Source organism: Melopsittacus undulatus, chromosome 1, assembly GCF_012275295.1.
Source record: "Melopsittacus undulatus isolate bMelUnd1 chromosome 1, bMelUnd1.mat.Z, whole genome shotgun sequence".
NCBI lineage: Eukaryota > Metazoa > Chordata > Aves > Psittaciformes > Psittaculidae > Melopsittacus > Melopsittacus undulatus.
In genome coordinates, this window is record NC_047527.1 from 10,717,282 (window position 1) to 10,738,534 (window position 21,253).

The 21,253-nt window shown below is 47.0% G+C and overlaps 1 protein-coding gene across 2 annotated transcripts; it reads right to left on the minus strand.

Annotated features, from left to right (window-relative positions):
- Window positions 1-5,623: 5,623 nt before the first annotated feature.
- On the minus strand, window positions 5,624-9,612 carry MYC (MYC proto-oncogene, bHLH transcription factor). 2 transcript variants are annotated; one of them, XM_005143854.3, is made up of 3 exons: window positions 9,334-9,612; window positions 7,725-8,427; window positions 5,624-6,763 (listed from the first exon to the last, which is right to left on the minus strand). In XM_005143854.3, the coding sequence occupies exons 2-3, from the start codon at window positions 8,410-8,412 to the stop codon at window positions 6,201-6,203; spliced, it is 1,251 nt and encodes a 416-aa protein (XP_005143911.2). In that variant the 5' UTR covers window positions 8,413-8,427; window positions 9,334-9,612; the 3' UTR covers window positions 5,624-6,200. The 2 variants fall into 2 exon arrangements, with proteins under 2 accessions (XP_005143911.2, XP_033923044.1); XM_034067153.1 differs by lacking the exon at window positions 9,334-9,612 and having other exon boundaries at window positions 7,725-9,323.
- Window positions 9,613-21,253: the final 11,641 nt, after the last annotated feature.

Sequence of the window (21,253 nt, forward strand, 5' to 3'; positions counted from 1 at the left end):
TGCTGAGTTACCAGCTGGGCTTAAACCACGACAAGGGAAAAAATAATTCCACATAATTGGGACATAGAAGCTTGAAATGGAAATTACACATGGTTGAAAAGAAGATCTTGCATTAGAAAAGCATTCAACAGAATGGTAACTATGGCAAGATCTGTAGAGAGACTTAAATGAAAGGTGAATCTAGCAAAAAATGTAATCTCCTTAATAAATAATGTTAGGAACTAATCTACTTAGCTGCTTCTTCCTAGACTTGTGTAGAACAAGGAATACACATATATCCATATATTTTTCCATAAATCAGGCTGGAAACTGGAAACAGTGCTTGTGGGAATAAGATACTTTGCCTTCAAAGTCAGCCAGAGTCATGCAGCTTCACTCTCAGTCAACAGCTTCTCCCTCCTCTCTCATGGCTTCAAGCACAACCATGTAAATGTGTTGTATAGCTTGGGCTCACATGCTTTGGTCACGACTTGATGCAAGGTTTGCTAAGTAACTACAAATATTAAACAGTTCTGGCAAGTGGAAAATAAGACTTTCATGTGCAGCAAAGGTAATAATCTTTTCTTTTCCCCAGAAAAACTGACTTATTTCCTAGGAAGTGGAATCTGGACTCACTTGCAGACAAGATACTTGTCTAAAGATGTGAAAAAATACCCTGTCATGTAATCAAGAAGCAATGAAGAGGTGGTTCCTGCCAAGTGTCTCACCCAGTCCCATCCCCACTTGGATGCACAGTAACTGAAACTCTCCCATGATAAGAAGGGTTGGAAGGAGGATCCAGGGAACTACAGTCGTGTCAGTCTGACCTTGGTGCCAGGAAAGGTTATGGAGCAGATCATCTTGAGTCATGCAGCACATGCAGAACATCCAGGCGATAAAGGCCCACTTAGCATGGGTTTATGAAAGGCAGGTCTTGCTTGACTAACCTGATCGCCTTCTATGACAATGTGACCCGCTTAGTGGATGAGGGAAAAGCCTGTGGATGTTGTCTACCTAGACTTTAGTAAAACCAAGCCCAGAGAGAAGTAGTGAGTGGAGTTGGCAGCCAGTTACTAGTGGTGTTCCCCAGGGCTCACTTCTGGGGCCTTTTCTCTTTAATATCTTTATCAATGATCTGGACAAGGGGATTAAGGGTACCCTCAGTAAATATGCAGACAACACCAAGTAGGGTGGGAATATTGATCTGCTCGAGGGTAGGAAAGCTCTACAGAGGGATCTGGACAGGCTGGATGGGCCAAATCCAATTGTATGAAATTCAATAAGGCAAAGTGTTGGGTCCTGCACTTGGGTCATAACAACCCCATGTAATGCTACAGGCTTAGGGAAGAGAGGCTAAAAAGCTGCTCAGTGGAAAAGGACCTGAGGGTGCTGATTTATGCCATGACCATGACTCAGCTTGTACGCAGACAGCCAAGAAGGCCAGCAGCATCCTGGCCTGTATCAGCAAGAGCATAGCCAGCAGAGCCAGGGCAGTGATCATCCCCCTGTACTGGGCACTGGTGAGGCTGCACCTCAAATCCTGTGTTCAGTTCTGGGCCCCTCACTGCAAGAGAGACATTGAGGTGCTGGGGCAGGTCCAGAGAAGGGCAACAGAGCTGGTGAAGGGTCTGGAGAATAAGTCCTGTAAGGAACAGCTGAGGGAAGTCAGGTGTTTGGTCTGGAGAAAAGGAGGCTCGGGGGGACCTTATGGATCTCTACAACTACCTGAAAGGAGATTGTAATAAGGTGTGGGTTGGTCTCCTCTCCCAGGTAACAAGTGATAGGACAAGAGGAAATGGCCTCAAGCTGCACCAGGGGAGGTTTAGATTAGATATTAGGGAAAATGTCTTCACCAAAAAGATTGTCAAGCATTGGAACAGGTTGTCCAGGTAAGTGGTTGAGTCACCATCCCTGAAGGTATTTGAAGGACATGTAGATGTGGCAATTAGGGACATGGTTTCATGGTGGACTCGACAGCATTTAGTTGGACTCACTGATCTTACAGGTCTTTTCCAACCCCAATGATACTATGATTCTATGATGTGCATTACTCACACCACTGAGGCCACCACCACCAGCAAGATGCTCCAATCGCCTGCACCCTCCCTTTGCTCAAGATCTCTTTGTTAGTTGAATGGCAGAAGTAGGAAACATACCCTTTGACTTCCTAGCTGTTATTCTGAATCTTGGATAACGTTTTTGCTGTTGCCTGTCCTCACTGACTCTACAGCTATGCCTGAGATGAGTAAATGGTACAAATGTACGTAACAGCTGCTAAATGTCAAATATTTTGTACTGGAAATTAAACCAAGCTTCTGCAGCTCATCTGTCTAATTTCTTGATTTTATTGTTTTCTTTTCCTGAGGTGAGCTTAGGCCTCATCTGTGTGGAAACCTCGAGGGGTTAGTTTTCAGTCAGCAGAGCCTTTTTCAGAAGCTCCTATAGATATCCTTCTAAAACAAGGAAATAGCAAATGTGTAAGCTAAACTAAATCCTGAGCCCCTTACCAAGCATTAGGAACCCCTCAAGTTCAGTTTTGTTTTTCTTGTAATTCATTGGCAGATGACTCTAACACAGATCAATCAAAAAAAAACCCCAAAACATTAGTGTGCTCAAAGATGGCTCATCTCTGTAGATGAAACAACCACCTCTACCTTCTGTTTTGAATAAATTCAGATTTTAACTGAAGTGGCTTGGCTTATTTCCAGTTTATAGTAATTCCACTTACCTGAAATCCTTCTTTTAATACAATTCTGATGAAATGTTTGTCATCTCTCAACTGCCTGTAATGGTTGCAAAGTGCTACGGAGGAAGAGTGGTTACAGCAGGGGCAAGTAAAGGGAGTTCTTTATAGGCAGTGATAAAACTTTCAAGAGCATCCTCCACTGGCATTAATCTGTTCCCCTGGAAGAAACAGAATTTCCTCAGCCTCTGATGGGAGATGAATTAAGCAGCCATAGGTGCATTTAGACATCCCAATACTCTTGCAGCAGATTTTGTATTGATACATTGAAGTCACTTAGATTATTAGTTGGCTGGAAAGACAGAACTTACACACAGGAAAAAAAATAAAGCTGGAAGCATAAAAATCAATATTATTAAATTAAAATGGTGAGGGCATGTGATAAAGGCGATTTTATGTTCACTGTAGTGGCTTGTTTCTTGCTTCCTTTGATGCCATATTTTGCCTAATGTTTTCCAGGAAGACAAGTAGCTTGAAATCTCCTGGGAAAGTACAGGAGCAGAGAGATGAAGTTAAAATGCTCCTTGTATTTCAAGTGCTGTTTTGGTACAGCTGTTTGGCAAGCACTGCAAATAGTTACTGTGTTTTGTTTCAAGGCTCAGAGGCTCCTTTTATGAGCTTATCTCCTTTATTGCTCCATAACAGCAGCAAACCCAACACTTTCCTATCCGTGTACAATGCATTACTAACTGAATCCAGCCCAGAAACCCCTGTGGGATGTCCGTCTTCTGAACATCCTAACCTCTGCTCTGAAAGTGGAAGCCACTTTCCCCTTTATTGTAGCAGCAGTTTAACGACTGGGAGAGGTTTCTTACCCCTGCACCCTTAGGGACTTGTTTTTATTACATTATTTAGGTACTTTGCAATCCTTCAACAAAGTTAGAAATATCATAAATATGAAGCATCAGCCCATAAAAATCATACTCCTTTAGAGTGGCAATTTGGGATCACGTTCATGACCTGGTGTGTACTTCCAGCAGGAAAGTGGCAAGCAGAACTGATGCTCAATTAGAAGATGAGAGTAAGAAATTAAATAACTGCAAATATCCCGTTCAACAAAAGACTGAGGACCTGCTGCAGATCAAAGGAAAAAGCTAAACTATTCTCCAAATGATTTAGGAAGCTGACAAATATGGAGAGATTTATTAATCATCGTGGTCTAACCTCATGCGATGGTAAGAACTGAGGGGGTTTGCAAACACTGGGACCTAAAGGCGACAGACATTCTTCAGTTTGTGGATGGATCTGTACCTCTTGGTTTGCTTCGGAGGATGGAAACGCAGTCAGAGATTCTCGATCAACAGCTCCTGTTCGGAAGCATTATCTGGAGTTGGGTGCATGCCAACAGGCAAGTGAAATTCATGTTCTTTTGAAGTTATCCTATCTAATATAAAGCAGAACTTTTCTGTTATTCATAGCTGGAAGATGGCCTCATCTATAGTTCAGATCCAATTAGCAGTTTCATTTCACATCATTCTTTTTCCTCATAAGTGAATAGCTGAATCACATGCTGAAGAAAGCAACTGCAGACCACTTCTATAAACCCCATTAAAGCGGGTGGTGCAGACAAATTAAAGACAAAAGCTTTGCTTTCTCCTGTTCTTCTAACAATATTTTGTTTTTCCCCCAAGAAATCTTCAGCCTAGTGCCCAAAACACTTAATCAATGGGATTTAGACACCTTCTTTTGGAAACAACATGTGCAAAAGTGTTGGGATAGTTACCCTAAGCTTTGTAGGAGAGAAACCTTTGGCATCTACCCTGCCTATAAAATACTACCTCCACCCATCCCATATGCACCCACACTTAACTCTTCTTCCTGTTCCATACTCAAAAGCAATAGAAAACCTGAACCTTCAGCCTCAGTTTGGTTGCTGGCACTGGTGTTATCTGGCAACACTGCTCCATGAATGGATCAGAGCCAAGTATGTAATTAATGGGAATTATGAAAACTGAAAAGTACAAGGTTTAACTTTTCAAAAAGCACCTTTTGCCCCCACATCAAAGGGCTCATTGATTCCTTGCTGAAGTTCTGACCAAAGTGGAGCTAAGTGGGTGAAAGGAGGGGAGAAAAAGATCAAATCTAATCTTAGGAGCTGTGTCAAGCAAGTACTTCATGGCCCAGCTGAAGCTGATCGTGAGACAATTCCTGATTTAGTATGTCCAGCAAATGTTAGGATTCTGTCTGAGTATATTCCCTAAGCAAGAAATAGCTCTTCTTTCTCTTTGCTCCCTTTCATGTGCCCTTGAACTCTGTGTTCCTAGAAATTCCAAGTAACTATTCATGTTAATAAAGTGTTAAGATGTTTGACCAGGAAGATTAGCTCTGCTGATTTCAGCACTTCAAAAGGGAAAGCACTCTGTTGTTTTAACCATTTCAACACTCATCCTCTGAGTTTATTTTCTTATCCCATTTAACTTCTGTTCAAAATCAAACAGGAAGCAATTAAGGTGAGCCTACTACAAAGCAGCCCTCAAAATACATACCCAGCTCCCTAGTGTAAAATGAAGGTCATGTCCTGAAAATGTAATTATATATGTTTGGAAAGAATGCAGAGGACATAGGCTGGGGAGGCTGGTGTAAAAATACACTACCTTGACCCCACTTTAAGTAGGCAGATGACCATGGCCAAGACAGACGTTGCTACCATCACCTCCATGAAGGCACTGGTGGCAATACTGGTTGAACTGATAAACCACACTACACCAACAATTTTATCTACCTGAATTAACAGAAGAAATTCAACTCCCTACTAAGCTACAATGCAATAATCATTTCCTCTCTCTCCTAACTCCCCTTTGACTTCTGTCAGGTCACTGCCACAATAACACAGAGAGTGATGTTATGGAAATAAGCGTCTAAAGGCAACCGTGGGAGACAAAGCAAAGTCTTCACACAGGATTTAGCTAATTATATTTTGGGCAAATATTTATTTATCTAAAACCAAAATAAAAATCATTTTAAAAAGAAAAAATGTACTTAAATAAAAAAAACAAAACTGTGAAATGTTATGGCACAGAAGTTCAAGACAAGTATAAATCCAGTTGCCACAACTGTTGCGCATTAATGTTGCACATTTTTCTATAAAGGCTTTATTAAAGGTATTTACATGGCAATAAGATGTGTAAATATATACAGCAATCTAGGGACAACTCTGTTTTGGGATTCTCATATGAAAAAATGCCTTAAATACAAAATTTTAAAAGAAAAAAAGTTGAAGAGTTCATCTCCAAGCATGAAGAATGTCCCATCATCCCTTATGCCCAAAGTGTCAATTATGAGGCAGTTTAGAGGTTCTGGCCAAACCTTTGGGAGATTCAGCCAAGGTTGTGTAGTCTCAAGTTAAATCGCACAGCATGCAGTTGCAATAGTTCCATACTTGATGGACTGGTGTAGTTCATGAGTGATATTGGAAACAGTAATGTTTTATCATAGTTTCAGTCTGGTTTGGGATATTCTAAGCGATGCCCAAGAGCTCCTATGCACAAGAGTTCCTTAGCTGCTCGAGTTTGTGTTTCAACTGTTCTTTCCTCCGCCTCAACTGCTCTTTCTCTGCAATCAGTCTGTGTTCATCTGACTGGATGGAAAGAACGTACTCCGTTGCTTTTTTCAGGATGACAACCTTGGGAGCCTTTTCATTGTTGGCCACCTCAGGTATCTGGTCACGCAAGGCAAAGAAACTCAGCTTCAGCTCATTTCTTCTCTGGCGCTCCAAGACATTGTGTGTTCGCCTCTTGTCATTCTCTTCTGAATCTGATGTGCGGGGACTTGAGCATTTTCGGTTGTTGCTGATCTGTTTGAGAACTCTGCCACTGTCCAACTTTAGCCTTTTTGCAGCTGGGTATTCAACCTTGGTGGAGGGAGGAGCGGCATAGTTGTGCTGATGGATGTTGACATGACACCTTTTGAGAACCAGCGGGCTGTGATGGGGCTTACTGTGCTCTTCTGATGTGTCTGTGCTGGATTCTGTGCTAGATTCGGATTCATTTGCTTCAGCTAATGTGACAACATCAATTTCCTCATCTTCCTCTTGTTCTTCTTCTGCAAGGGAAGGAAAAAGATTCATAAGCTGATCTGTGCAAATACGCAGAAGACCACTATTTATAAGGGAAGGTTACTTTGAGCTGCACAAAGAGGAAGCCATTGACAAACCCTTCTTAAACCCATTTGACGTTGCTGGACTTCACCTTTGCCAAGAGCCTTTCCATTAAGGAAACAAGTCTTTAAGTGCAATAGAACACACCGACCAACAGCACTCCAAACCCCAGCTCCCTGATTTCAAAAGTTGCAACGATCTTGTGCAATTCCGAGGAGCACATGAAAGATAGCAGGAAAGTTTAACCTCACTTGTCAGCAGTACAGCGCAATAAAGCTCCCAGACTCAAGCTGCCCTTAATTAAGGATTTAGAAGGCTTTGGCCACGCCTCAAAAGAAAGCTTACTTAACACACATGTGTATTCAGAGACGTTTTCTGAATCTCTCTTGATCTGCTAATTTGTGGAAAACCAAAGGGAGGGGAAAAGCAAAAAAGGGGGGAGGAAAGGCTGGAACGCTTTGAGTAGAAACTCGCTCTCAACCCAAATTTATGAGGGCGCAGAACCCGCTGTCAAATACCTAAGGAAGCATTTCTAAAACTTTCCCAGCCCCATTCACTCCTCGGCAGCCACTTTCACTAGCACCTCCCCGACTGCACATTCCCCCCGCGGCTCTCGGGAGGGAGTTAACTCCTTCCCGGCCCACAAGGGGCAGCGGGCGCCAGCTCCACCGGGACCCCGATAGGAAAGTTTCTCCTTCCTCCCCCTTTATTTTCCTTATTCCCCCCCCACCTTCCCCCCTCCGCTCCCGGAGGGAAAACTGGGCTGTTTTTCCAGGAAATAAACTCATCGGAAGCCTAGCTAACGTGGCATTTGAAAGAGCCCATGCCAGAGGGAGGAGAATCGGGAGGCAGCCGGGGGGCTGCAGCCCCGATACCCCCACGGGGGTCCCCTATGTCCCCACTCACCCGAGTCGCTGCTGGTGGTCGGCGGCGTGTCATCGCCCAGCAGGGACGCGGGGTTGGAGCCGGGGGGGGCGGCCCGCGGGGCACGCTCGCTGAGCGGGTATGGGAAGACCACTGAGGGGTCGATGCAGTCGGCGGCGGCAGCGCCCAGGTCGTGCAGGTAGAGGCCGGTCGAAGCGGCGGGGGACGCGGCGAGGCTGGCTGGCGGTGGCACGGTGGGCGTTGGGCCGGGGCGGGCGTTGGAACCCCCCTCCCGGCGGGCCGCCTGGTAGGAAGCCAGCTTCTCAGAGACCACCTTCTCCAGCTTGGCGGCGGCGGAGAAGCCGCTCCACATGCAGTCCTGGATGATGATGGACTTGACGAAGGACTCATCCTCCGGATCGCAGATGAAGCTTTGGTTGACCATGTCTCCCCCGAGGAGCTCGGTCACGATCTCCAGCTGGTCGGCGGTGGAAGGGAAGCAGGAGGCGGCGGCAAGGCTGGAGCGGCGGCTTGGGGAGAGGGGCGGCGTGGGCAGCAATTCAAACTTCTTCCAGATGTCCTCGGACGGGGCGGGGGGCTGCAGCTCACTGCCCCGCTGCTGCGCCGCCAGGTAGAAGTTCTCCTCCTCCTCCTCGAAGTAGAAGTAGGGCTGCACCGAGTCGTAGTCGTAATCGTAGTTCTTGCTGGGGAAGCCGGCGCTGAGCGGCATCGCGGCGGCTGGTGCCTGCAGGCAGGAGGGGGAGGAGGGAAAGGGGTTCCCGGGTGAGCTGCGTTCCACCGAGGGGACCAGCTCTTCCCGGACCTCTGCGGGACCACCGGACCCCGCGGCGCCCAGCGCTCCCTCCCGCTCCCCGCGCCGGGGAAACACGCAGACTCGTTTGGTAATTAAAACCATTATATAATAATACAAAAAATAAAGGCACGTCCTCCCTTCACCCCCTTCCAACAACGGGACAACCGGGCGGCGCGACCTGATCTACCGCGGGGTCGACTGCCGGCTCCCGGTCCACCTTCCCCGCTGCTGAGGGCTCCGGCAGCTCGGCCGCCCCGGCTCGGCTTAGCTCCGCTCCAGCCGCCGCGCTCACCCGGAGCAGCGCTCCGGCGGCGCCGGCACGCAAATCCTTCCCTCCCTCCCGGGGCCGCAGCGCCATCCCCATCCCGCCTCTTGCGTCCCGGGAGCCGGGCGGGAAGGGACGGCGAGCGGCCGGGCAGCTGCCAGAGGGGAGCCGGGCTGCTCCCCAGCCACCCACCTGGGCGTGCGGGAAACGCACGGGGGCAGGCAGAAACCTGGATAAACTTTGCCAAATCGTGTTACATATACATATATATACGCATATATATATGTATATAAGCGATATGTGCAATAACCATAACCTGCCCGCGCGTAAGCGGGAGCAGCAAATGCTCCTCCAGAGAAAAGAAAAAAAAAAAAAACAAAACCCAAAAAAATCCCTAAAAATTAAATAAAATCCGAGCGCAAGAAAAAAAGATGGGGAGCGGCGGTGCCCCAGCAGCGGAGGGACCGTCGGTATCCACGTCCGCGGCAGCCCGGGTGTCACCGGCCCATGTCAGTCCAAACGCCACAACCGCGGGGATCGAGTGATGGGAAGAGCAGAGCCCCGCAACTCACCGGCTTCTCCAACGCGCCAGCTGCGAGACGTAAAGAAGCAATTATTGCAGGCGGGTGCGGAGAGCAACAAAACAAGGGGAAAAATATATATATAATAAAAAATTAGAAATAAAAAAGCAGCACCGCCGGAAAGGACGAAAAGACAAATCGCAGGGAGAATGTAGATCTCTTCGTCCACCACGGTTTAAAAAACCCACTCGGCGCAGCGGAGAGAAGCCGCCTATCCCGGGGTGCGCAGGCTGTATGTCCAAGGCGGGCGGCACGCTCTGTCCGGTACAATAGAACTTTAGTAGCTTTAAAGCGCAGGCGAGGGGCGGGCGGGAGGTGCCGCGGGGGGCGGGGGCAGCACCGCGGGGCCCCATGCGCGCTCTCGCCTTGCGCGCCGCCGCTCCCCGCCCGCCGCTTGCCTCCGCGCTCCCGCCGTGGGGAGGGCGCGCCGCGAGGGGGCGGCCGCGCTGCTCCGCGATCCCCCCCCCCCGTTTCTTTCCCACCACCCTTGAGCCGCGCTTGGCTGCGGATGGATCCGCGGGCGCGCTCGGTGCTTGTGCGCCGGGGGGAGGCGATGCGCGCTCCGCGGCCCTTTTATTTTACTATTTTTTTCCCCTTTTTACTACGAGCCGGGCACGGAGAGGTCGGAAGTAAACATAGTAAAAAAAATACTAGTAGGGATTATAAGGCAGCTCCTCGCCGTTCCCCTCCTCCCGCCCGCTTCCCGGCAGGGACACCGAGCGATGCCACCCGATGGCGGCTGCAAGGGAAGGGGCTTCCTCCTCTCCCTTCCCCGCCTCGGCCCGGGCTCGGAGGGCGAGCTGGCCCCCGGGGGGCAGGGCCGGCGGGGGAGGCGCTGGCTCCCGGCACAAAGGAGCGTGTGTGGTTCGGGCACCCCCCGCCCCGATCGCCGCTTGATTATCCCGCCTCTGCCGGCGTCTGCAGGGGATTAAAACGGGAGAAGGAGGCTGCGGGGCGGGGGGGCAGAACCCCACCGGGGTCACCTTGCAACCGCTTTCCCTTTGACAGCCCCCGGGGGTGCCCCCGCCCCATTCTGACCCCACTGGCGACCCCTTCTTCCCCGCCCCTCCGTGAACCCCCTTTCCCCATTTTTTGCCATCCCCGATGGAGCGCGGAACCGCAGCGGCTGCCGAGCCCCGACGGGGCTCCCCCACCCCGTTTATGGCAGGTCACACCGGTACCCCGGCCCCGCACACCGTTAGCTGCTGCCGCTACCCGCACGGGCACTGCCGCCCCCTCCCACCGCACTGGCAGGCACCGCTCCCGCACCTGCGGTTCCCCCACCGAGCCCTGGGGGTCCTGCCCCCCCCCCTCCCGCGTCGTCCACAGCACCCGCAGGAGATGGGGGGGACACCATTAGGGTAACCCCCCAACCCGCTCCCAAGCGCCTGTCCCATCCGGGGTTTCTATTCCTATCTGTACATTTATTTCTCCCCCCCCCCCCCCCCCCCCCCGACAGCTTTCCCTAAGCCGAAGGCACCGGCCCGGGGACAGGGGCGGGAGCGCCCCCCCCGCCGCCTCTTTCCCACGGCTGCCGCTACCGTGAGGCCATTGCGCCCTCTGCCGGCCGGCCCGGCCCGCGGGAGGCGGCGCAGCCCCGCCCCGGCACCTGCGGCTCCCCCGCCCCCAACGGTGGCGTCTGTCCTGCACCATCCCCCCCCCCCCCAAATACCCCCTGTAAAGTGCCCCCCCAACCCCCGTTGCTGTTTGTCTATAAACAAAAGGGTCCAAATGGTCCAAAATCTGGACCCTTCTCTCCTGTCCCACATCCCATTAGTGAAGGAGCAGTTTCACACAGGGTGATGAACCAGCCGAGAGCAGCAGTGAAGTCGTGATGCAGATGCTTCACCTACTGACATTTTCAGCATCGGATTTGCCCTTGCTCAGAAATGGCTTAAAATATATAGGGCTATTTTTAAATGCCATTGCCTTCTGTCTATAGTGCACTTCGCTGCTGTGAATGGAAATAACGTGACTAAAGGAAGACCAATCTCAGCCATAAAGGTGTAAGATCAAAATTAGTCTAGTTACAACTGGTGTAAAACACAGTGTGGGCACTTTTATCTATGTAAGAACAGCAACAAAGTAGCCAAGTGTATTATAAATGCCCTCAAAATTGCAAAAGACATTGAAGTTCAGCTGGAGCTGGTAACAGTAGGAGTATTTTGAAAGCACTCTGGTACAGATAGGGCTGAAAATTATAACCCCATTCCTAACTGCAATATTATCATAGTCAAAGCAATTAACTGTAGTATCATAGAGGATTATGACTTGAAGTGAGGAGTAAGCAACAGGAGCAGATGGACTCTTAAAATACCCTGTGTTCACATGAATAGAAAAACAGGAAAGGAAGATTGGAAGAAATGTGCTATTGAAACAATACAGCCTTTAGAGGAAACCGTCTTTAAGATATTCTGTGGGATTCCTACAGGTCTCGTGCAGACTGCAATTGTGCTTTTTCTTGGGGAGCCAACTCGGAGGTGTACCAGAGTGGGTCTTATGTGGCACTTTTAGTGTGGATGAAGTAGGATGTTTCGCTCTGATTTCTTCTGTCCAGCCCCAGCTGTAAAAGAACACAGGCAAGGTATGAAACTAGTGAGTATAAATCTCCAGTAAAAAGGCCATTTTGACAAAATAGCTGCTATATGGAAAGAATAAATACACAGCTATAATGTTAAGGAGACAGCAGAGTCAACAGGATTGTTTTGACAAGGGGCATTTAGTGATAAATAGGAAAGTGATAAATAGGAAAGGGAAGGGGGGCTGAGCAGGCAGCCTGGGTGGAATTTATGTGTGATGGCAGAGTGGGAACCTGTGAGAAGCAGAAACGAAAGGAAAACCTGAGAGAGAAGTGGAGATGGTGAAAAAACCTCTCGCACCTCTGTGTCTGGAAACCCCTGAGACAACTCATAACGTTACACGTGCCTGTACCACCTACCTCATGATTTGCTTTCAGGAGATGCCTGCTGTTTCTTTTTCAGTGGACAGTAAGCTGTCCGATAGGTGCAGGGTCACCATGAACTCACAGCTACCTACAGCAACTTCTGCTGAAGTTTTCTCTTGGCTCTCCATAGGCTTTGCAGGTTCTTGGTCTTCCACTGGTGAGAAATGGGAAAAAGCACTAACCAGGTATTAATTAGTCCTGGAAAGTCCTTACTCCTCTCTCCTCGCTGAGAGATTTACCACAACAGAAGTGGTCCTTGCACCCAGAGCTGTTAGAATGCTGTCTCCACTGCTACCCTAAAAGACCCCAGCTCAAAAGGCTGCCCCACACTACAGAATCAAGAAGAATCAGATTTGCCCTATGGCTATAAAAGACAAAATAAACTGGTTACTTTTTCATCTTTCAGTGGCTGTAATATCTTTAACAATAGGTGAGATGTGTGTAGGCAGAAGCTGACAGTGTTTCTGGAAGCTACACAGCATTGACTAAATTAACAACATCTTCCTACTCCCCCCCCCCTCTTCCAGGCTCTGAAAGACTCTCATGCTGCACTGACATGTACATTCTCAATGGACTTCCCCAGCATGAAGAAACACAGACATCTGTGAGGGCCACTGTGCACCCTGGTGAAAAACAGAGCCCCAAATACACCTCGTGTTGAAGACACAGCAAAGACAAGCATCACTGCACTTTCCATCTTCACCAGCCAAGTACAGCAGCCCCAGCCATGGGCTGCAAGTCTTTGGGATGGCAAAGGGTGCAGAAGAAAGCAGTGAGTTTTGTGGATGATGTGTAAAAACATCATCAGTAAATATGAATGAGAAGATCAGAACAGGATCATAAAAAGAAATAAAACATTCCAGTTTTAAACCAGAGGTAGTGTGTATCAAATACTGAGGTCTCATCTGCTGCTGGAAGCCAAGGCTGTTTGCAACCTCACCTTGTGGATGTCCATCCTCAGGCAGTGATATCATGGGGTCAGTGAAAGTGACATCTGGTGTAATTTATTTGACTTTCCCTTGTGCTCTCGATGTGCAGCAAACATGGCAGGCTCTTGCTCTGCACCATGCTTCTCATGATCCTCACTATGGAAAAATTCAGACAGTTTATTCCTAACAGGAAAAAGGAAATGCACAGAAGGAAACAGAGGAAAACTAAATGGGGAGAGGGCTGGGGAATGAAAGTGTTATGCTGATATTAAATTATTCCCCCAGCACTCACAGAAACACACTAAAATCCTAGAAAGTTGAGTTTTGTCCTCAGGAGCATTAGGACATCCTGAGCTGCTCCTCTGGCTTGGGCTGCAAACACTGATCTTCAACTCAGACCCAAGGAGATTTGAAACGATCCTGCCCAGTGTCCAGAGCTAGGATTTATCTTGTCTATTGATTATTAAACCCAAACCTTTTAGATGTTGGCTCTTCAATTTCATCAATGCATATGAAATTAAGTCTTCAGTGAAAAAAAGACATTGCCAGTTTTTAAAGGAGGTCTGCCATTAGTCAGACGTTGATCAGTATGTATTTGTCCTGCTTTATCCTATTCTATGTGGTTGTAAAAGTGAAGAAGACAACAGGATTGAAAGACAGGAAAATATCTTCATTGTAATCTAACTTTTTTGAGTACAGAGAATAAAATCCTTTTCACCAGCTTTGGTCTTTCCATCCTTTGCAGAGTTTACTTTATTCGCTTCAGGGTAAAATTACCACAGCTGTTAATTTAACTTTGTTTACAGACAGTTTTACTCTGCAGTTCTTTCAAGCCGTCAGTTTACTTGGGTATCAAATTTGAGTTTATTTTCAAACAGAGCAGCCCTTGATTAGTTTATTTTTACCTATCTAAAATAATTCAGATGCATATACAACTGTTTTAAAATCTCAATACCAGCTACCTAATGCTATTTGGTTGTTTAAATACACTAACTGTAAACTGATCTAAGTCCCACTGAAGTAACCCCCAAAATACAGTAACGTTTGAATCAGCCCTTCCTACATAATTAACACCTTTTGACATAGGCAGCAGGGAGGGACTCAGCTAACACCAGTAGTTTTGGCATTCCTTGATAGAAGAGAGTTGTCCAGCTGTGGATTAAGGGTGAATTACAGGAAATCTGCACTGATTTAAGTGCGTGATAAATGAGGAGATCTTCACAGCTCTTGTGAAAGATAAACAGTTGTTTTTGAAAGTCTGGGTAATTTACATTTCTTATCAAAAAGAAAAAGAAGAGGGTTTTTTTTTCAGGACAATCAGCCCGAAAAGGCTGGTCCTGGATCCCCAGAATCCTCTGCATTCTCTGAATTTCATGCTGCAGTTACCAGACTGTTAAGGCATCCCAGCTCTGCTTGATTAACTCCTCTTTAAAGTATTAAAGCTATTTGCAACTACTTAATGATCCTTTCAGGTACCAACATTGTCAAGGCTTTCTTTAATTTTCAAAGCCTTGGTCTTTAGAGCTAAGATGGGATCAGAACCTCTCTCATTGTGCTCCAGCCCTTCAGTGTTAGTGGGGGAGAGTTTCTGAACTGTGCTCCCCGTTCTGCACACTGCACAGGACTGAATATCACAGGTGGGGCAGCAGGAATGAGGCTAGCTGCCTACCCTTGCATGTGGAGCCACTTCCATACTGCACCTGCAAGTGTAGAGAGTTCCCCTCCTCTTGATGTGATGCCGAGGGGATCTGCAGAGCCTTAGTGAATGAGAAGGAGCCCCATTGCAGCTGGAAAGGAGGGAACGACTGGAATTTATTAGGCAGGTTTCTTATTAATGTTCAAGACAAGTAAACCACCCCTCCTGTAGCAACTTCTTTGCAGGTTTGGCATGAAAGCAGAGGAGCATGGAGCTCACTGCAGTTCTTATGGCACGTCTTCTGGAGGCACAGCTTCTGAAATACCTGAATATATCAGATATTATCTGGAGGAAGGAATGTGTCAGCTGACAGCGAAGCTGGAAACTATTGAAACTATTGTCAGCTGCGCCATTATTATAATTATCTCTTGTCTCCTTGTGAATTAATATCCAACAATCCCATCCCATCTAAACAGGTGAGAGTATACAACCCTTTCAGGAATAATGCAGTTGGTTGCAAAATAGCTGCTTTAAAGATGAGCCATCTGATTGCTACCAAATTACCATGTTCAGCCACAGGAAAGCATTCTGGGAAAGACAGTAGCCCCACAAAGGGACAATCTCTAAAAGAGTAGCTATGTATGGGCATTGGAAAACACTGAAGATTGTGGATGCTGCTGGTCTTGTTGCATCTCTTTGATTGTATTTGATTCTTTGAGGAGGTGGAAGAATGGATGCAATTACTCATCTGAGCCAATGCAAAGTCCAGAGCTCTGGTTCAAGCTGCTGGTGAAGACTGAGCTCCCTTGTCTGGCCCCATGCTGAGCAAGCTCAGGAGTGCTCACAGGTTTTGCTTGTCTTGCTCAGCAGGTGAAATGATGATGTTCTTGTCATCAGCCTTATATTAATCTCAGAGCTTCTGTTTGATCATGCCTTTATGGGATGGAGGAAGATGAGCTTGTAACAGGGACTTTGTGGGTATTTACAAGAAACACATCTAACTTGAGGTGTGTGTCCTCCATGAGTTTCTGCTATCAACACTTGCTCAGAGCTGGTTTATGGAAGAGAGCAATCACATGTAAAAAGTCATGTTGGTGAGCTGGAAATGAGCACAGCTGGCCTCTACAGTCAAGGACAAACCCTTTCCAGTGCTATCCCAATTAAGTTACCTTTCTAGCCACACACAACCAAAATGATACTGACTCTAGCACTGAGAACATTCTGAGCACAGCTGAGTGCATTCATCCTCCTCTCAAGTTACTGCAGTGCAGGCACCTTTCTCATGGATAGTACCACATGCACAGCCTTTCAGAGTAGCTGCTCACAGCACAGAGCACACCAGTGGGAAACATGCTATCAAGCTGAGTCCTAAAAAGGCATCAGATAGCTTCCAACTCTTTACCCCTACAAACCTTTAATGAATTCAGCTGTTACAGTCTCCTACTGATGTCACATGTCTGATAACACTAACTTCTCTCTAGCCTTGTTATCCTGTGCAGTTAATTCTGAATGGACTTGGGCCTATGTAGCCAGGTATAGCAAAAGGATTACCTTGGCTTGATCAGGGATTGCAATAGTCATAGAAATAGTCATAGAATAGTTAGGCTTGGAAAGGACATAAAGATAATCTAGTTCCAACCCCCCTGCCATGGGCAGGGACACCTCACACTAAACCATGTCATCCAAGGCTCTGTCCAACCTGGCCTTGAACACTGCCAGGGATGGAGCATTCACCACCTCCCTGGGCAACCCATTCCAGTACCTCACCACCCTAACAGGAAAGAATTTCTTCCTTATATCCAGTCTAAACCTCTGCTGTTTAAATTTCAACCCATTTCCCCTTGTCCTATCACTACAGTCCCTAATGAAGAGTCCCTCCCCACCATCCCTGTAGCCCCCTTCAGATACTGGAAGGCTGCTATGAGGTCTCCACGCAGCCTTCTCTTCTCCAGGCTGAGCAGCCCCAACTTTCTCAGCCTGTCTTCATATGGGAGGTGCTCCAGTCCCCTGATCATCCTCGTGGCCTCCTCTGGACTTGTTCTAACAGTTCCATGTCCTTTCTATGTTGAGGACACCAGAACTGCACACAATACTGCAAGTGAGGTCTCACGAGAGCAGAGTAGAGGGGCAGGATCACCTCCTTTGACCTGCTGGTCATGCTGCTTTTGATGCAGCTCAGGATATGGTTGGCTTTCTGGGCTGTAAGTGTACACGGCAGCCGGCTCATGTTAATTTTCTCATTGACCAACACCCCCAAGTCCTCTGCAGGCCTGCTCTGAATCTCTTCTTTGCCCAACCTGTAGCTGTGCCTGGGATTGCTCCCACCCAGGTGTAGGACCTTGCACTTGCCATGGTTAAACTTCATGAGGTTGGCATCAGCCCACCTCACAAGTGTGTCAAGGTCCCTCTGGATGACATTCCTTCCCTCCAGCATATCAACAGAACCACACAGCTTGGTGTCATTGGCAAACTTGCTGAGGGCACACTCAATCCCACTGTTCATGTCAGCGACAAAGATGTTAAACAAGACCGGTCCCAAAACCGATCCCTGAGGGACACCACTCGTTACTGATCTCCAGCTGGACATTGAGCCATTGACCACAACTCTTTGAGTGCAATCTCCAAGGTTTCTGAGTCCTAATTGTCCTGGGTCAGGCATCCATAAGTAAGGGCTAGCACTGAGAAGTGTGGGCTAAGTCATCCGTGATGGTCATGCCAGCAGGCCCCGGTGGTGCAGTGTGCTCCTCTAAGCTTTTTGTATGAGTTTTAGCATTGGTTTTATTACTTTTGGTGTAGTTTAGTTTACCAGAACTCAGAACCAATTCAGACCTGTTTAAAAACACTCAGACCAGATGTCTTGGGGAGATGAAGCATTCTTATCTGCTGCATTTTGAAACGAGCATAAGAGAGGCAAATACATCCATGAACATTTGCTGCCAGTATGGATTTAAAAGCAAAATGAAGTCAGAAAGGCTATGGAAAAACTACTTGACTTGGCTGATAACTCAATTTGTTGATAAGAAAGAGGGAATGTTTTGTCTCTCTGTATCAGATAAGCTACTTATCACTCCCTGCACTGTTGATGATGAACATGTTCATCTGGCAGATAGTGGCAATAAAGCCGCATCTTCCCTTTGCGCTGCAAGACATGTGCCGCATCAAATGAAATTACTGGAAATGGATTTAAAGCACTTCTTGGTAAATGCTTTTTAAACCAATTTATAATTAACCTGTGGAACCTCCTGCTGCATTTTATTAGAAAGGGAAATACCATGCTTGAAAATGGATGTTTCACATGAGCAATAATACGGGGAGATTGAAAGTGTAAAAAGAGGGGAGGAAGAACATCTGTGTTATGGGCTTGCATGGCCTGATTCAAAAGGTGGGATGTTACTAAAAGCGTGAGGTTGTGTGTTCTTCCTACACTATCCAAATGTAGATAGAGATGTATTTCTGATTCAGTTGATTGTTTTCTTATATTGTGCAACCAGACCCAGTGTTGGGATCCAACTTTGCCAGGACAGTCAACGTGTTTGGGATGGAGAGACCTTCTATCACAGCTGTTTTCAGGGATCTTTAAAGCACAGTTTTGACCCTGCAGTGCAGAAAGAGCCTAAATGTGCATGTGCTCATACCTGTGTTTGGTTTCCTGGGCTGGGGAGGCCTCAGCAAGATGTCAGGGTGCATTGCAATGCTACCCAGACTAACCACCTTGGGTCTGGCTGCAGAGCCAGACTGTCAATACAGGATCCTAACATGGGCGCAGAGCCACATGAATTCCAGGTATTCCACTGCTGGGGGTGGTGCGGACAAAGAGACCCTAAATCTGTTGATGCTCTCCAATGCAAATCAATGCAGTGGGTTGTACCCACACATCTGCAGTCATCAAGATTAAGTCAGGAAGCTTTTGTGCCAGTCCAGGCTTTGACCTTGGAGGAGCAATGCTGTTTCACTAAGCCTGTTTCTTTTTGCCTTGGTGAAGTTTGTGCATAGGAGAAGGTGGGCTAAATCTCTCAAAGTAGCTGTGCACTGGTGGGCAATCCCAAAGGAGTGCTGAGATCCAGGATATCAAGTCCAGCTACCAGGGAACTAGGGCCACAACCACCATGTAGAAACTCCAGAAATTGGTTCAGTTTTGCTACTAATTGGTTCTTCTGTGGGATGTTTTTGTTTTATTTTCTTTCTTCAGACAATTCTTGGTGTTGCTCAAGTCCAGTCCTTCCCTACTGACATTCAGAATATGTCCCTTTCTCAAACTGGGGAGAGTTACAGAGGGTTGCAGTTATGACCTCAGTAGCACGAAAAGCTTTGATCAGAAATGGGCCTGACAAGGAGTGTGCTGAAGGATTAATGCAGAGCTGACTTCATCAGCAGCTGAAAGCTCTGTGGAGGAGGAATTTAGGTGCTTCTTACAGCCTCAACAATGCAAAGCAGCCATCATCAACAAGGTGTTCCCCAGAGGATGCTAATCACTCTCCTCCCTCTTGATCAGCAGTTAAGAGTGTCTCTCCTTCTACTTATCGCCTAGTCAGAGATGCCAGAGGTATTTCTTAGAAGATAAGAACATTATTTACACCCAGCCTTAGAAAGGAAAGAAGAGGTCTTGAGTGAGCTACAAGCATTATTTTCACTGTTATCATCTATATTGCAAAGGTACTTAACCATTCTCAGTCCCCATCTTGTAAGGCCAGGCATGTTGTACTGATCACACTGGCTGAGTTAGTTCTAAAAGGGCTTGTGAGATGTGCAGGAGGGATGGGGGAAGGAGGTTTGGAGGACCAAAGTACATGGTTCAACACTGCATGCAGGAATAGAACAAGGGAATCTGGGAAGTCCCAGATTTTCTCTAACCTGTGTATTTGGGAAGTAGGGAACATCTCTGTTTCCTGTTCACATCCATTAGGACTTATCTGCTGATCCAAACCATAGTAGCTAAAGGATCTTATGGAGGATAACCCTCCTGTATCAATACTGTTCCTGTCTACTTCTAGTGTAGATGTACCCTTCTAGTGTAGATGTACCCTCTTGTGAGTGTCATGGGAAAGGGTGATGGGAGAGGGATGTCACTTTTATTGAGAACAGAAATAAAGAATAAGAATATGTTACTTTAGCACCATCTATCTCTTCTCACTGAGGACTGTGCATTCTTTGCTTATTTTCTTTTCTATTTCTTTCTTTCACCACAAAATTGTGTAAGTTAAGAGCTGACAATACTGAATGCATCAGAATATCAAGTTTTACCTATGCATGTGATGAGAAGTTTAAGTGGGTATGTATGTCAACCCCCACAAACAATGTGCTAATATCTACAGCTATTACATTATTAGTGCTCTGATATTTAACCAGAAGGCATCTCTGCTGTTTTTCTTAGGCTTCCTTTGTTATTCTCCCCCACAAACAAGCAAAGAATGATCCTTGATGATGTCTATAAAGCCAAAGGCTGTGTGTGTGTACGTGCTGTGGAATTTAGTCATGATGTTTCTAATTGGAAGATGCAAGACCATCCTTACATCTACATGCTTGGTCATTCTCTTTTGCACTTCTGGCAATGTGAGAGTTGATATACACCTCCCTCAGAGTCTCAGAAGCTTCTATTTGCTAAACACTGAGTAGATGGGGTTCTTCAGGCATCAAAAAATGGGAAACCTCCTAGATTATCTTGAGTGATAAAGCTTTCCAACTGCCCTTTCCTTTTCTCTACTTGAAAAACTGGAGACCTATGTAGGTCACTCAATTAAAATGATGCAGCATAAGGAGTGTAGGTGCATTACGTGTCCATAACAAGACTGTGACAGATACCAAAGAGCTTTAAACCAGCAGACCTCAGTACCTGGAGTCCCATGGCAGCTCAGAGCTTAGGCAAAATTCACTTACCTAGCTTTGCCCATGGAGGTTTTACAGCCTCTTCTGAGATGAGCAGTTGGTGGAGGAGAGCCTGTACCAGAAGCTGGGTATCTGAGATGCCTCAGATATGTCAGTGCATCACTGCATTACTGCTTTGTGCAAAAGGTGCAGTGTGGAGCTACCCCTGCTGCCAAATGGGTTGGTACTGCTGAAAACCTAAAGGAAGGAAAAGGGGGGGTCATCTACAGATGTGCCCTGGTAGTTTGTCTGAGTAACTTCTGTTGCTGGCACAGTGCTGTCTCTGGTAGTTATCCTTAGCAGCATCATTCACTTGGCATTGCTGGCTGTTACAGGTTTCCCTATGCCATCAGGATAAGTTTTGCTGGCCACACGAAGACCCTGGGAGAGAGGGCAGTGGTGAGGATGGATTTCTCAATGTCCCACTGCCTCAGGAAACTCAGGACCCATTTACACCTTCATAACCACAGAAATTAATGAACATATCTGTCTGTCAAGCATAGCAGTGTGTAGGAGAGACTGCACTTCGGAAGTAGACAC